Here is an 11,527-nt window from a genome sequence, read left to right on the forward strand (position 1 = left end):
TCTTTGAGATTTAGAGAGGAACATAAAATATTTCACATGGCAAATCAAAGAAAAGACAAAACATACGTGAGGATAAGAGAGTCACTAACTTTTCTTGCAAGTGTTAAATTCAGAAGGAAAAGAAGAAACCTTGAACAATTTGATAAGATACTCTTTTTTTTTTTTGCTGTATACTGAAGAATGCTCTGAAGCTCTTGAGGAGAACGATGCTGCTACTGCTGCTGTTGGTATTTGGAAGTGAAGCTACTGTTGTTTATTAAGGGCTTACTGAGTACCAGATACATATTGAATGCTTAGCATACATTTTTTCATTTAATCGTGGCCACAATAGGCCCTGACAATAACTGTGTCTGAGGTAGGTGATATTATTCCCATTGTACACATGATGAAGCTAGAGCTCAGAAAGGTTAAGTAACTTTTCCGGGGCTACACAGCTAAATGCAGCTAGTAAATGGCCTGAACTCACCTTTGCTCATTTATTCAATCAATCATTTTTCAGGTACTCCCTGAGCATGTTTCATCAGCCATTGTTCTTACTTGTAAGCAAGAGGAATTTTGGTAGATTTTAGCGGAAGAGGAATTTATTAAAGGGATTCTGGATTGCTCACAGAAATGCCAGGAAAGTTGGAGAGCCACATGTGGAAACTTCATTGTAGAAATAATGGTCAGAATATGGCTGCCTCTGCTGCCACTGCCTTTGCCATATTCTAGACATTTCAGCTTGCGATGCTCATGCACTGGGGGCTGGATGCTGGATGCTGCTTGCAAACACTGCCTCCTCCTCAATCTTGCTGCAGCCACCATTGTCCCCCAGAGGTTCCATTATCCCTGCTTCTTGGCATCACTAACTCTGGATTCAAAGCCTAGATTGATGCCTCTGATGAATGGAGCATGAGTGCATGGGCTGCTCCAGCTGCTAGAGTGGTGAAGGACACACTTCCTGCACTTGCTTTTTCTCTCCTGGGTGGTGAGCTCTGTTCCTGAGACTCATTCAATGAGGACGTCCCTAAGTGTGGTAAAGACATTCAAATGCTGGGCAGCCACAAGAGCAACAAATGATCATCTGTCCATCTACTGTATGAATGACACCGCTAGACATGGTGGAAATACAAAAGTAAATCAGGCCCAGAACTTGCCCTCAGAGACCCGATAGGCTCACAATTCTCTTCCTTTTAACTTTTACATTTATTTGGTATCATAGTTTGCAAAAGCTCTTAAACTTTCATTGTTTCATCATATCCTTCTGACAGCCGTTGTAAGGTAGGCAAAACTGAGCCGTCCTCTGACTCCAGGCCCAGTGCTGAGTCTACTAGAAGTAATACATATGCACAAATATCATGCTTCATGGGTTCCGAGGCTCACGATTTCCCCTCACATTTTAACACTTCTAAAATTAGGATACATCTCATAATCAACTGTATACCATAGTTTAATTGGCAGCTTGTTTATTCCTAGCAGTATGTAAAATAAGGGAGCATCTTCAGTTGATGAAGTTGTAGATTCGTTGGAACACAGTGACTAAACAGACATAAAGGGGAGCTGGGAGATCCTGGAGGGCTTTGTGGAGGAGCTGTACAAGCCCACTATCCTTTTATCCCTTATCTGCAGCTCTAAATTCCAAGAAGCTCTGAAAACAAAGTGTTGCTTTTTTTTTTTCAAGTTTGGCACCAACACTCATTTGGCAGCAAAACCTAACCTGAACTGATGTGAAGTAATTTATAATTATAAGTAATTTATAAATATAGTATGTAATTATAACTAAATTATAATTTCAGTTATTCTACTTACTGTGAAGATTAATGTTTAGCTGCAGAAATATTAATGTTTGATAATGGTGTGTTATCCCAGCCCCTGGTAGGGAGGGAGAAAGGAAAGTGCTATCTGATATTTGGTCCATGCACTGCACTGTCTTTCTAAAATCTGTAAAATTCTGAATTTTGGAACATATATGGACCCAAAGGTTATGGATAAGGGACTCTGGATTGCAGCTGAACTGGGGCTTGATTGGTGGATAGAATTTAGATGTTTGGAGATATAGAAGGGCTTTTAGGAGGAGGAAAAAGCATCATTTCACACCAGCTTGGGTCTAGGTATAAGTCATTACCCAATCATTTAAATTTGCTTTAACAGCAGAGAAGACCTGCATTTTCGATAACTATTCTCCTTTAATTCATGATTCATACACAACTGGAGGGTTGGACTTTCTGGGTTTGGCTTTTCCCCCACAGTATTCATCTCCTCCCTCCTTTTTCCTCAAATCACCTGACTTCTCCGAAAACTGTAATTCACCCTTTGGCTGAAAAAGAGCATTAGGCAATCAGTGAAATTCCTCATTCCTCCTTTCTCCCGCCGTAGCCCCAGATAGAAGAATCTCAGGCATAAGAGAAGTATGCAGTTCTGGTTTCAAAAGCAGAGGGAGCTCCAAGATCAAGGTTGAGTTATCCTTTCCCTATGTTGTGGTCTCCCAGCCCCCTCTTGTTTAAATTAGGGAATTTCAGACATGCACACTGGGATAGAAAATCATATGAACAGAACCAGGACAGGGAGGCCGGCGGAGTGTCCTGCAGAGGGAGCGTCCAAATCCTGTGCTTCTCTCCCTGGGAGTCGGCAGGGTCCTCCAGCATGCCCACTGGCAAGAGAGAGGGGACTGACACACTTGCTCCCATCAGCTTCTGAAGGTAAAACCTTAAAAAAACGAAGAGCAGAGCTTTGATGGAGGAAAAAAAGAAAGGCAGAAAACTTCACATATGAAGGTTTCAGGCAAAGATGGAGGGCTGGAAAGAGCAGAATAAAAACAAGGCAAAATATAGACAACCTATTTCTCTTAGACTGACCTCATCCACCCTCATGTCACCCCACTATCTACCACTGTTTTCAGGGTTAGAAACATTCGGTAAGACTTTCTTAGGAGCCGTGGGAAGAGCTCTTGTCTTTCTAGTAAAGGAGAAAAGGACCTGGAAATTAATGTAGAAAATTGAGGGAATGCTTTTCCTTTCCTTTTACATTTCTTGTCATTCAGCTGCCCATTCCTCCTTCCCCACCCAACCCTGTCTCAGACCTCTTCTTCCAAGGTCACTGCTCTACCCTAGTGAAAGAAACTCATTGTTCCATCAATGGTCATTCGGAGCATCAAAAGAAATGTCTGCAATAATAAGCATAGTGAAGAGAGTTGGTTTGAAGTGATAGGGGGCATTGTCAAAGGAGGAGGGAGAAATGTCCTGGGTGGATGGTCGTGATGGGGACAGACTCCTGAGATCATGGGTGGAAATGGGGATATTGTTCTGTGAGGGCAGGAGAGAGACTGATAGAGTGGGGGTGAGGGTGGAAGGGTGTGGGTGAGGAGGAAGAACGGAGGAGGAAGAAAACTGGGAGAAAGTTTTCTTTTGGAGAAAAAGTGGGATAAGATCCAGAGAAGCAATGGGAGAGGGATAAGAAAACTTAATTGAAGTAGGACCAGGAAGGGTGTGAGCGGATTGATGTCATATGGCAATGACTAGTGACATAGCTCTATTTAACATGTGTATTATTCTTATGAAAGTGACCCTGAACCCCTGGTGACCCTCTACCACCAAAGCTGGTGCCTATGTTTGTTAGACAAATATAGCCTGGCCTGCCACCCCTTTAGCTCCAAAGTCCAGAAGTGCAGAGAGCCAGGACCAAGACATGTACTGCTCACCAGGGATGGACAAATTGTCAGCGATGTGGTAAGTGACCATGAGTCTACAGAGATGTTCAGGGGCTCCATTCTCTTCATCTTCTTAAGAAAACGACTCAGATCTGAAGCCTGGGTTTTGGTTTGACCTAGGTCTTTTTGCCTTACTCTAACTTAAAATTCTCCATGTGCTGTTGCCCTTCTTCCTGTGACAAATGCTTGAGCTTGGCATTGGTTTGCTGGTACCTGTGTCACCCACCTCTCCATATGCTTTTTTTTCCAGGTACATCGTCCTTTTTTCCCTTTTGGCATGGGTTTCTGCTGAGCCTACTATGTATGGGGAGATCCTGTCCCCTAACTATCCTCAGGCATACCCCAATGAGGTAGAGAAATCTTGGGATATAGAGGTTCCTGAAGGGTATGGGATCCACCTCTACTTCACCCACCTGGACATAGAGCTGTCAGAGAACTGCGCATATGACTCAGTGCAGGTATGTTATAATGAGTGCATACAGGATAAGGCTGGGGTGGTTAAATGAGAAAAATATGAGAAGGGAGCGCCACAGGCATACAGTGAACTAGAGTCAAATAGTCCTAAGGTGCTATGTGTTCAATTTTCTCTGTTTCTTTTTTTTCTGACATCCATATCAAAATACTTTCTTTTCCTCACTTCTTTTTGACTCTTAGATAATGTCAGGAGGCCTTGAAGAAGGGAAAATCTGTGGACAGAGGACCAGCAAGAATCCCAACTCCCCAATTGTGGAAGAGTTCCACATCCCATACCATAAACTCCAGGTGATCTTTAAGTCAGATTTCTCCAATGAAGAGCGTTTCACTGGGTTTGCTGCATACTATGTTGCTGTAGGTAAGGCTCACCCTTCTCTATGTGACTTACCAATCCAGCTAAAAAATTAGAAGCAGGCCAAACATTGATTGAGCAATGCAGTGGATGAGGATTCTGTTTATAACTCTTGTGAAGTGTTGACTTGGCTTGGATCCCTCCATGAATTGCCTTTGTGAAATTCAAACACATGATCATATCTTAGTGGTGATGATAATAATGGTGACAATAGATAATAAACAGTAATTTATTGAGAACCACTATGAAGTGGACATGATATCAGGAATTTTACCTATATTAATTTAATCTTCACTTCAACTCTTCAAGGTAGGTATTGTTATCTCCATTTAAAGATAAGGAAAGTGAGGATTAAGAAAGCTAAAAAATTTGCCAAGACTCACACAAGGAATGTATGGTATTCGAACTCATTCAATAAATGGCAAACAAACCTTCAAATTCTGTGTGCTTTTCTACCTATCTCCAGGTTAAAATAAATTTAGAACATCTCACAAAGCCAAACTATTGTTTAGATTCAACAGAAGTGCCAATATCATATAAAGTAATAAGTGTACTAATTGTTCCTCCTTATAGAAGACATAGCATCATGTTTAGCTTGCAGAGTGTTTTCTTTGGAGCTGAAATGCTCTGTTTGTAAGAAAGATCAAGAGTCTCTGGCATTGAGAGCTTCCTTACAGTTGTGCAATGGTAGAGCACATCTTTGGAATCACATTTCAGGAGAGCAATACAGAATAATACCATCACAAAATGTGATTCATGGAAGGTCTTTAAGCAACAGGACTTTCTTACTTTTTCTTGCCTTTGTAGTTTTGGGTTTAAATGTATATAGACCCAAAGGTCCATATATGTTTCTTCTTGACCTTAATCATTCTATATTTTTTGTAGATATAAATGAGTGCACAGACTTTGCAGATACCCCTTGTAGCCACTTCTGCAACAACTTCATTGGTGGTTACTTCTGCTCCTGCCCCCCAGAATACTTTCTCCATGATGATATGAAAAACTGTGGAGGTGAGCTTGGCATCAAGAGAGGTGCATGGTCCCTAGGATTTGGAATGGCTTGAGGCTTCAGTAAAGGCTTTATCTACCCTTCCAATTTGATTAGCCTCAGCCTTGATTTGACATCTATTTTTAGTTATCTATAAGCTGAGTGGGAGCCACAAAAGTGAGGAAGATAAGGTTACAGGGTCAAGTTAATTAATTGGAGAAGAGAGATAGATGCCTATGAAGAGTCTACCTGGAGTGCCTCATAACTATGAAAGCAATGTGATGGAAACCCAATAAACATTGGAGATCTTCACTAATATATACTGGGTGTGTAATTGCTATATATGGACTCCAGACAGGGACTGTCAGTTTATAAGAGAAGTCTAGAATAGGGCAGGATCTTCTTTGCTTGAGCCTATATTTGATTCTCCCTTTCTCTTTTTCTCTCTTAGTCAATTGCAGTGGGAATGTTTTCACTGCACTGATTGGGGAGATCGCAAGTCCCAATTATCCTGATCCCTACCCAGAGAACTCAAGGTGTGAATATCAGATCTTGTTGGAGGAAGGGTTCCAAGTGGTGGTGACTGTGCGAAGAGAAGATTTTGATGTGGAACCAGCTGATTCAGAGGGCAACTGTGCTGACAGTTTAGTTGTGCGTGATGGATGATTAATTTTCCTCCCAACTCACACCAGAGATTTCCCCTGGAAGACAAATTATTTTTCTTTCTCTCTCTTCTATTCTTTTCTCCCCCTTTGTCTTATTTTATATTATTTTTATTTATCTCCCTTACTTTTATCCTATTTTACCTCTTTATTTTAGTTCTTTTTCTCTTCTGACTTCCCCGTTTCGTGTCCTTTCAGTTTGTTACAAGAGACCAGCAATTTGGTCCTTACTGTGGTAATGGATTCCCTGGGCCACTAAATATTGAATCCAAGAGTAATGCTCTTAATATCATCTTCCAAACTGACCAAACAGGGCAAAAGAAAGGCTGGAAACTTCGTTATCATGGAGATCGTGAGTAATCTAAAAGTTACTCTTTGGTTGGTGGTAACAAAGTCCTGGGCAGTGTAAAATCAAAACAGGTAGACTGTTGTATGGAAAGGTCTCCCGAGATACTCCTCTTCCTCAGCAAGATCTAAGCCTGTCATTGGTTGCTAGAAATGCCTCAATGTCTAGGAATACTTCAAGGGACCTGTGAGTGCAGACAGCTTGGGGGTGGTTAGTTAGTAATGCCCTATTGTTTTAGACAGCTCCATATTGGAATGTTAAGTATCAGGAACAAGGATGACTGAATGACTTTATAAAGTGTGAAGATGATATAAATAGAACAGAGATTATTCACCTATTTGGTTAATATTTTCTTCCTATATTTTTTAAGCAATCCCCTGTCCTAAAAGCGTGTCTGCCAATTCTGTTTGGGAGCCTGAGAAGGCAAAATATGTGTTCAAAGATGTGGTGAAGATAAACTGTCTTGAGGGGTTTGAAGTTGTACAGGTAAAGTACTATCATGGGCTTCTCCCTAATCTCTAGGTCGGGATGAGCATACTGGAATTGTTCAATTGTTTACTGAATGCCCTTGTTTGAACAAGTTATAACACCTTCTCTATTAATAGAACAGCTCAGGATCTTTAGTCTTTCCTTGTGAGTCATGGAGTTCCTTGGCTAGCTTGGCATTCTCTTTCTGCCTACAGTCTTCTTGGGGGGAAGGGGAGCTGATATACTGGCACAAAGTTGTATTTTAGCCCCAACTTCTGGGTGCTTTTGGTCATTCTGCTAAGATAGCCCCAGGCTTTTTGTGGTGAGGATTCCTCCTTGATCCAAGGCCAGAAATTGATCCTGTTTTTGATTTTGATACTCCATATAAATTATAAATTAATGGTGATGTCTATCATTCTCCAGGGGAGTGTTGGCTCAACATCTTTCTATTCTATTTGTCAAAGCAATGGAAAGTGGAGTAATTCCAAATTGAAATGTCAACGTATGTATCTCTTTAAAATGGAACTCTTTTTTTTTTTTTTTCCTTCCAGTGGGAATTAAAAGATTGACAACTTAGGATTCACATGCATGGTTTCCTCTTAGACTTTTGAGAGGGAGTTGGGTTTTTGAAGGGAAGCCAGTCATGGAGACCCAGCCCCAATCTGGTCCCAGGCCAGCCAAGCAGATTTCTTCTAAAGAAAGGGGCTGTGGGATTGATAGAGTTAATGGCACCATTTAGGTCCATTCTTGGCTTCTGCAGGGGCTTTCACAAACCACTGAGAACCAGGTTTCTCCTTGTAGCTTTCAAGGGGCTATCTGAATTGGCAGGACTCAGTGGGCTGGGGAATTGAGTGACGTCAGTTGGAAAGCATGACTACAGAGAGGCTGGCATGATGAGAATCATCCCAGATGTGCTCATTGATGTGGGAGTGGGGAAGGAGTGAAGAACATGGCTGGGAAGTTGTAACTGGCCTAAGGACCAATGACTTCCTGGGAGGAAGTGGTTATCCTGACCATCGCTCTTCTGTCTTCCTTTCGTAGCTGTGGACTGTGGCTCTCCTGAACCCATTCAGCATGGTAAATTCGAGGACCCAGAACATACTTTATTTGGTTCTGTCACTCGCTACAGTTGTGATGAACCATATTACTACATGCAAGATGAAGAAAGTGGTAGGTTTCTTTGACTAGAGAAAAGAAGAGAAAGGGTGAGAGTGTTGGAAGGTGAATAGCACAATCTTTCTGGTTTGGAGAGAGTTTGGAGAGGAATGAAGAAGATGAGATGGACTTTGTTCATCCTCTTGGCTTGGTCTAAAGATATAGTTTTCATATGGGGCAAAGTGAGTTCTATAGGATCATTCACAGTGAATCAAAGAGGTCACCTAGCTCAGTTTTACAATTATGGCAGGAATTTCCCCAACAATACTCATTTTCATGTGGTTATTCAGCATTTGACCAATTATTTAATGTAGAACCATAGGAGTAATTCTTCCAGCTCCAAGTCACCATACTGTGATGACTGGCTTTCTTGATGGAGAGGCCTTGGTAGTGCTAGATAAAGGCCTGGATGAGATACAATACGTCCTACTTCATTACTTTTTAAATTTAATTTTAATTAATTAATTTTACTTCCCCTCTTGAAGTACTTTCCAAGTGTTTGTCATAACCTTCTTCCTTCTGCTTTGGAGACTATTCCTTTCCCTCCATAGACAAGATAAGAGGCCAGAGAGATGGTTTGGAAGATGGTCTCAAGGTTCTTTTCTAATTGATTTGACCTGAATTCTTCAAATCCCAGAGTAGCTGAGGCTCTGAATGAAAGGGGGAAATGGAAAAAAGAAGATATGGTGGTGACTGTATCCTGTGTCCCTTGTGCTCTTCCAGGGGAGTATCACTGCGCTGGAAACGGGAGCTGGGTGAATGAGGTGCTGGGCACAGAGCTTCCAAGATGTATCCCAGGTAATCAGGGCTCAGGCTTGAGTAGAGACCATAACCATAGGTACAGGTGAGTGGGGTCGCTTCTGAAAATGGCTATAATCCTTTTGGGAAAGAACTTAACAATCTGGGCCTGCCAGAGTCTAGTTCAGTGAGGTGGAGACAATAAAATGAAGGATTGCAGACTGATCAGAGCTGAGTGGAAGAAGACTCTTAAGCAAAGCCAGGATAATAATGATCCTAGTAGTAAGAACAGTGTTATTGAGAGCTATGGACTGAGCTAATTACTTGCATTTATTATCTCATTGATGTTCTTGCAACAACCCTATGAGTTAGATATTATTAGTTTCGTAATACAGATGAGTGAATTGCATACAAGTTCACATGCAAGAGTTAGTACATACACGATTTAGTAAGGGGCAAGAGTAGTCTTTAAAATCAGGTCTGTCTGTGTCCAAAGCCTATTATGCTCAACTCAGAGTCCATTCAGGCTGACTAGCAAGGAATTTAGGTAAGCCAACTTCATCTGAAATAAAATTCAGTTTTAGTTATACTGAGTAATAGCAATGTGATTTGAACCTGGAACCAGTCGATGAGGAGTGAGATGAAAGATGAAAGAAGAGAATTCTCTCTCTGCCCTACTTCCATAGATTACTAGGAAGGACTCAGATGCAATTAGGACTTCAGTAAAGAAGACGATATGCATTTGTTCTGGACCTCAGAAGGAGGAAGCTTGTCTTACCCCCATCTGTATGAGGAAAGAGTTTCCCAGCTTGGTTCCCCATGTGCCGAGTGTGGAGTGAGGTGTGGGTCAAGCTGTTCACAGTGTGAGGCACTAGTAATTCACACACTGCCTCAATTTACCCAGTCTTTCCCACAAGCCTACTTGTGGCATGGCAACATGGGATGTTTAATCATTCGGTAAGTTCAGGATGAGTCAGATATCGAGATAGTTGGTTGACCAAATACAGGGTTGGCTATATTGTGCTAGAGAACTCTGAAGCTTGGCAGGTTTTTGAGTGTTTGGAGGATTTGCAGGAGGCCAGCAATCTGTTTCCTGCTCCCTCCCCATCTTGTTCTTGTTCCTTCCTAGTCTGTGGCACCCCCAATGAGGTCTTTGAAGGAAAACAGAGGATATTTGGAGGAACCTATGCAAATATTCAAAACTTCCCCTGGCAAGTCTTCTTTTCGAACCCACGGGCTGGTGGGGCTCTCATTGATGAGTACTGGGTGCTGACAGCTGCCCATGTTGTGGAGGTAAATCAGAACCCAGTAATGTATGTTGGGTCCACCTCATTGACTGTTGCACACCTGGAAAAAGCCCAGATGCTCATTGCTGATCGTGTGTTTATTCATCCGGGTTGGGAATTCCTAGAGAACCCAGAAACACGGAAGAATTTTGACAACGACATTGCTCTGGTGCGGCTGAAAGACCCAGTGAAAATGGGACTCACTGTCTCCCCTATTTGCCTGCCAGGCACCTCCTCAGAATACAACCCCTCGGTGGGAGACCTGGGACTGATCTCAGGATGGGGCAAAACGGAAGTAAGAGATCATGTTATAATGCTCAGAGGGGCAAAGGTGCCTATAGCTCCCTTGCTAAAGTGCCAAGAGGCGAAGGCAAAAAATCCGAAAGTGAGTGTAAATACCTATGTTTTCACGGATAACATGATCTGTGCTGGAGGAGAGAAGGGTGTTGACAGCTGTGAAGGAGACAGTGGTGGGGCCCTTGCTATACAGGACCCCAATGAAAAGAACCCCAAATTCTATGTAGCTGGTCTGGTGTCCTGGGGTCCGCAGTGTGGGACCTATGGGATATACACACGAGTGAAGAACTACATTGACTGGATAACGAAGACTATGCAGGAAAACAGTACCCCCAGTATGGACTAATGCATGTGTATACCTAGCTTCTTCAAGGGCTAGGATCAATCTGTTGCTTTCTGTTCCTCACTATATTCCCATTATTTCATCATAATTGATGAAAGATACGGGAATATGATTTAAATAGAACTTGGTTGTTGGGATATATGGCTGGAGGTAGTATTTGATCATAACGTTGTGTCGGTCATTCAATGTGGTCTGAATCTGTGGATAACATGGGAAGGGCTCTGGTATCTTGTGCTATTCCAGAGGGGGCCCATTTTCATGAGGATTACCTGGTGTTACAGTTCTGACTCTGAAACTTACCGTTGAGAATACCCTTGATTTTTTGTCTCCCCTTTACCTGTTCCAAGGTCCACTTACTTTACCATTCTCAATGTCTATTATCTACTTGTAATAAAGCATGTTTATAACCTAGTTCTGGCTGACTTGTCTTATTCTACATCAAGACCTCAGCACCATAGAAGAAGAGTGGGATGAGAGAGCTGTAGTGTCATGAAAACTCAGGCATCTAGCAGCTAATATTTAATTGTCATGAAAATAGGGAATTTAACTTTGCTCCTCTCTGCCAGTTAAAATTTACTGAATATTGGGGATTAGCATGAATACCATCAACACAAGCTGCCGTATTCAGCTTTGGAAACTCATTAAACATAACCAAATCTCTTTGAGAAGTCCACACACGACAATTAGAAAGGGCTGTTTAAAATCTTTAATGATAAAAATTTGAGATATAAAT

At 41.9% G+C, this 11,527-nt stretch overlaps 1 protein-coding gene across 3 annotated transcripts; it reads left to right on the forward strand.

Moving 5' to 3' along the window:
* The first annotated feature begins 2,504 nt into the window (after nucleotides 1-2,504).
* Nucleotides 2,505-11,205, forward strand: C1S (complement C1s). 3 transcript variants are annotated; one of them, XM_006914661.3, is made up of 12 exons: nucleotides 2,505-2,678; nucleotides 3,539-3,704; nucleotides 3,936-4,143; nucleotides 4,340-4,517; nucleotides 5,397-5,522; nucleotides 5,951-6,150; nucleotides 6,360-6,513; nucleotides 6,878-6,993; nucleotides 7,399-7,477; nucleotides 8,017-8,145; nucleotides 8,854-8,928; nucleotides 9,998-11,205. In XM_006914661.3, exons 2-12 carry the CDS (start codon nucleotides 3,664-3,666, stop codon nucleotides 10,795-10,797), a joined length of 2,106 nt encoding a protein of 701 aa, XP_006914723.1. In that variant the 5' UTR covers nucleotides 2,505-2,678; nucleotides 3,539-3,663; the 3' UTR covers nucleotides 10,798-11,205. The 3 variants fall into 3 exon arrangements, with proteins under 3 accessions (XP_006914723.1, XP_015446917.1, XP_006914722.3); XM_015591431.2 differs by having other exon boundaries at nucleotides 3,575-3,704; XM_006914660.3 differs by having other exon boundaries at nucleotides 3,626-3,704.
* Nucleotides 11,206-11,527: the final 322 nt, after the last annotated feature.

Source organism: Pteropus alecto, unplaced genomic scaffold, assembly GCF_000325575.1.
Source record: "Pteropus alecto unplaced genomic scaffold, ASM32557v1 scaffold94, whole genome shotgun sequence".
In the NCBI taxonomy this organism is placed as follows: Eukaryota; Metazoa; Chordata; class Mammalia; order Chiroptera; family Pteropodidae; genus Pteropus; species Pteropus alecto.

Bases quoted from the DNA above. Each gene is read 5' to 3' on its own strand.
- C1S (XM_006914660.3), top strand. From the start codon at position 2,525: ATGAACAGAACCAGGACAGGGAGGCCGGCGGAGTGTCCTGCAGAGGGA. The intron at 4,144-4,339 runs GTATGTTATAAT...TTTGACTCTTAG, and splicing joins GCGCATATGACTCAGTGCAG to ATAATGTCAGGAGGCCTTGA. The intron at 6,514-6,877 runs GTGAGTAATCTA...ATATTTTTTAAG, and splicing joins ACTTCGTTATCATGGAGATC to CAATCCCCTGTCCTAAAAGC.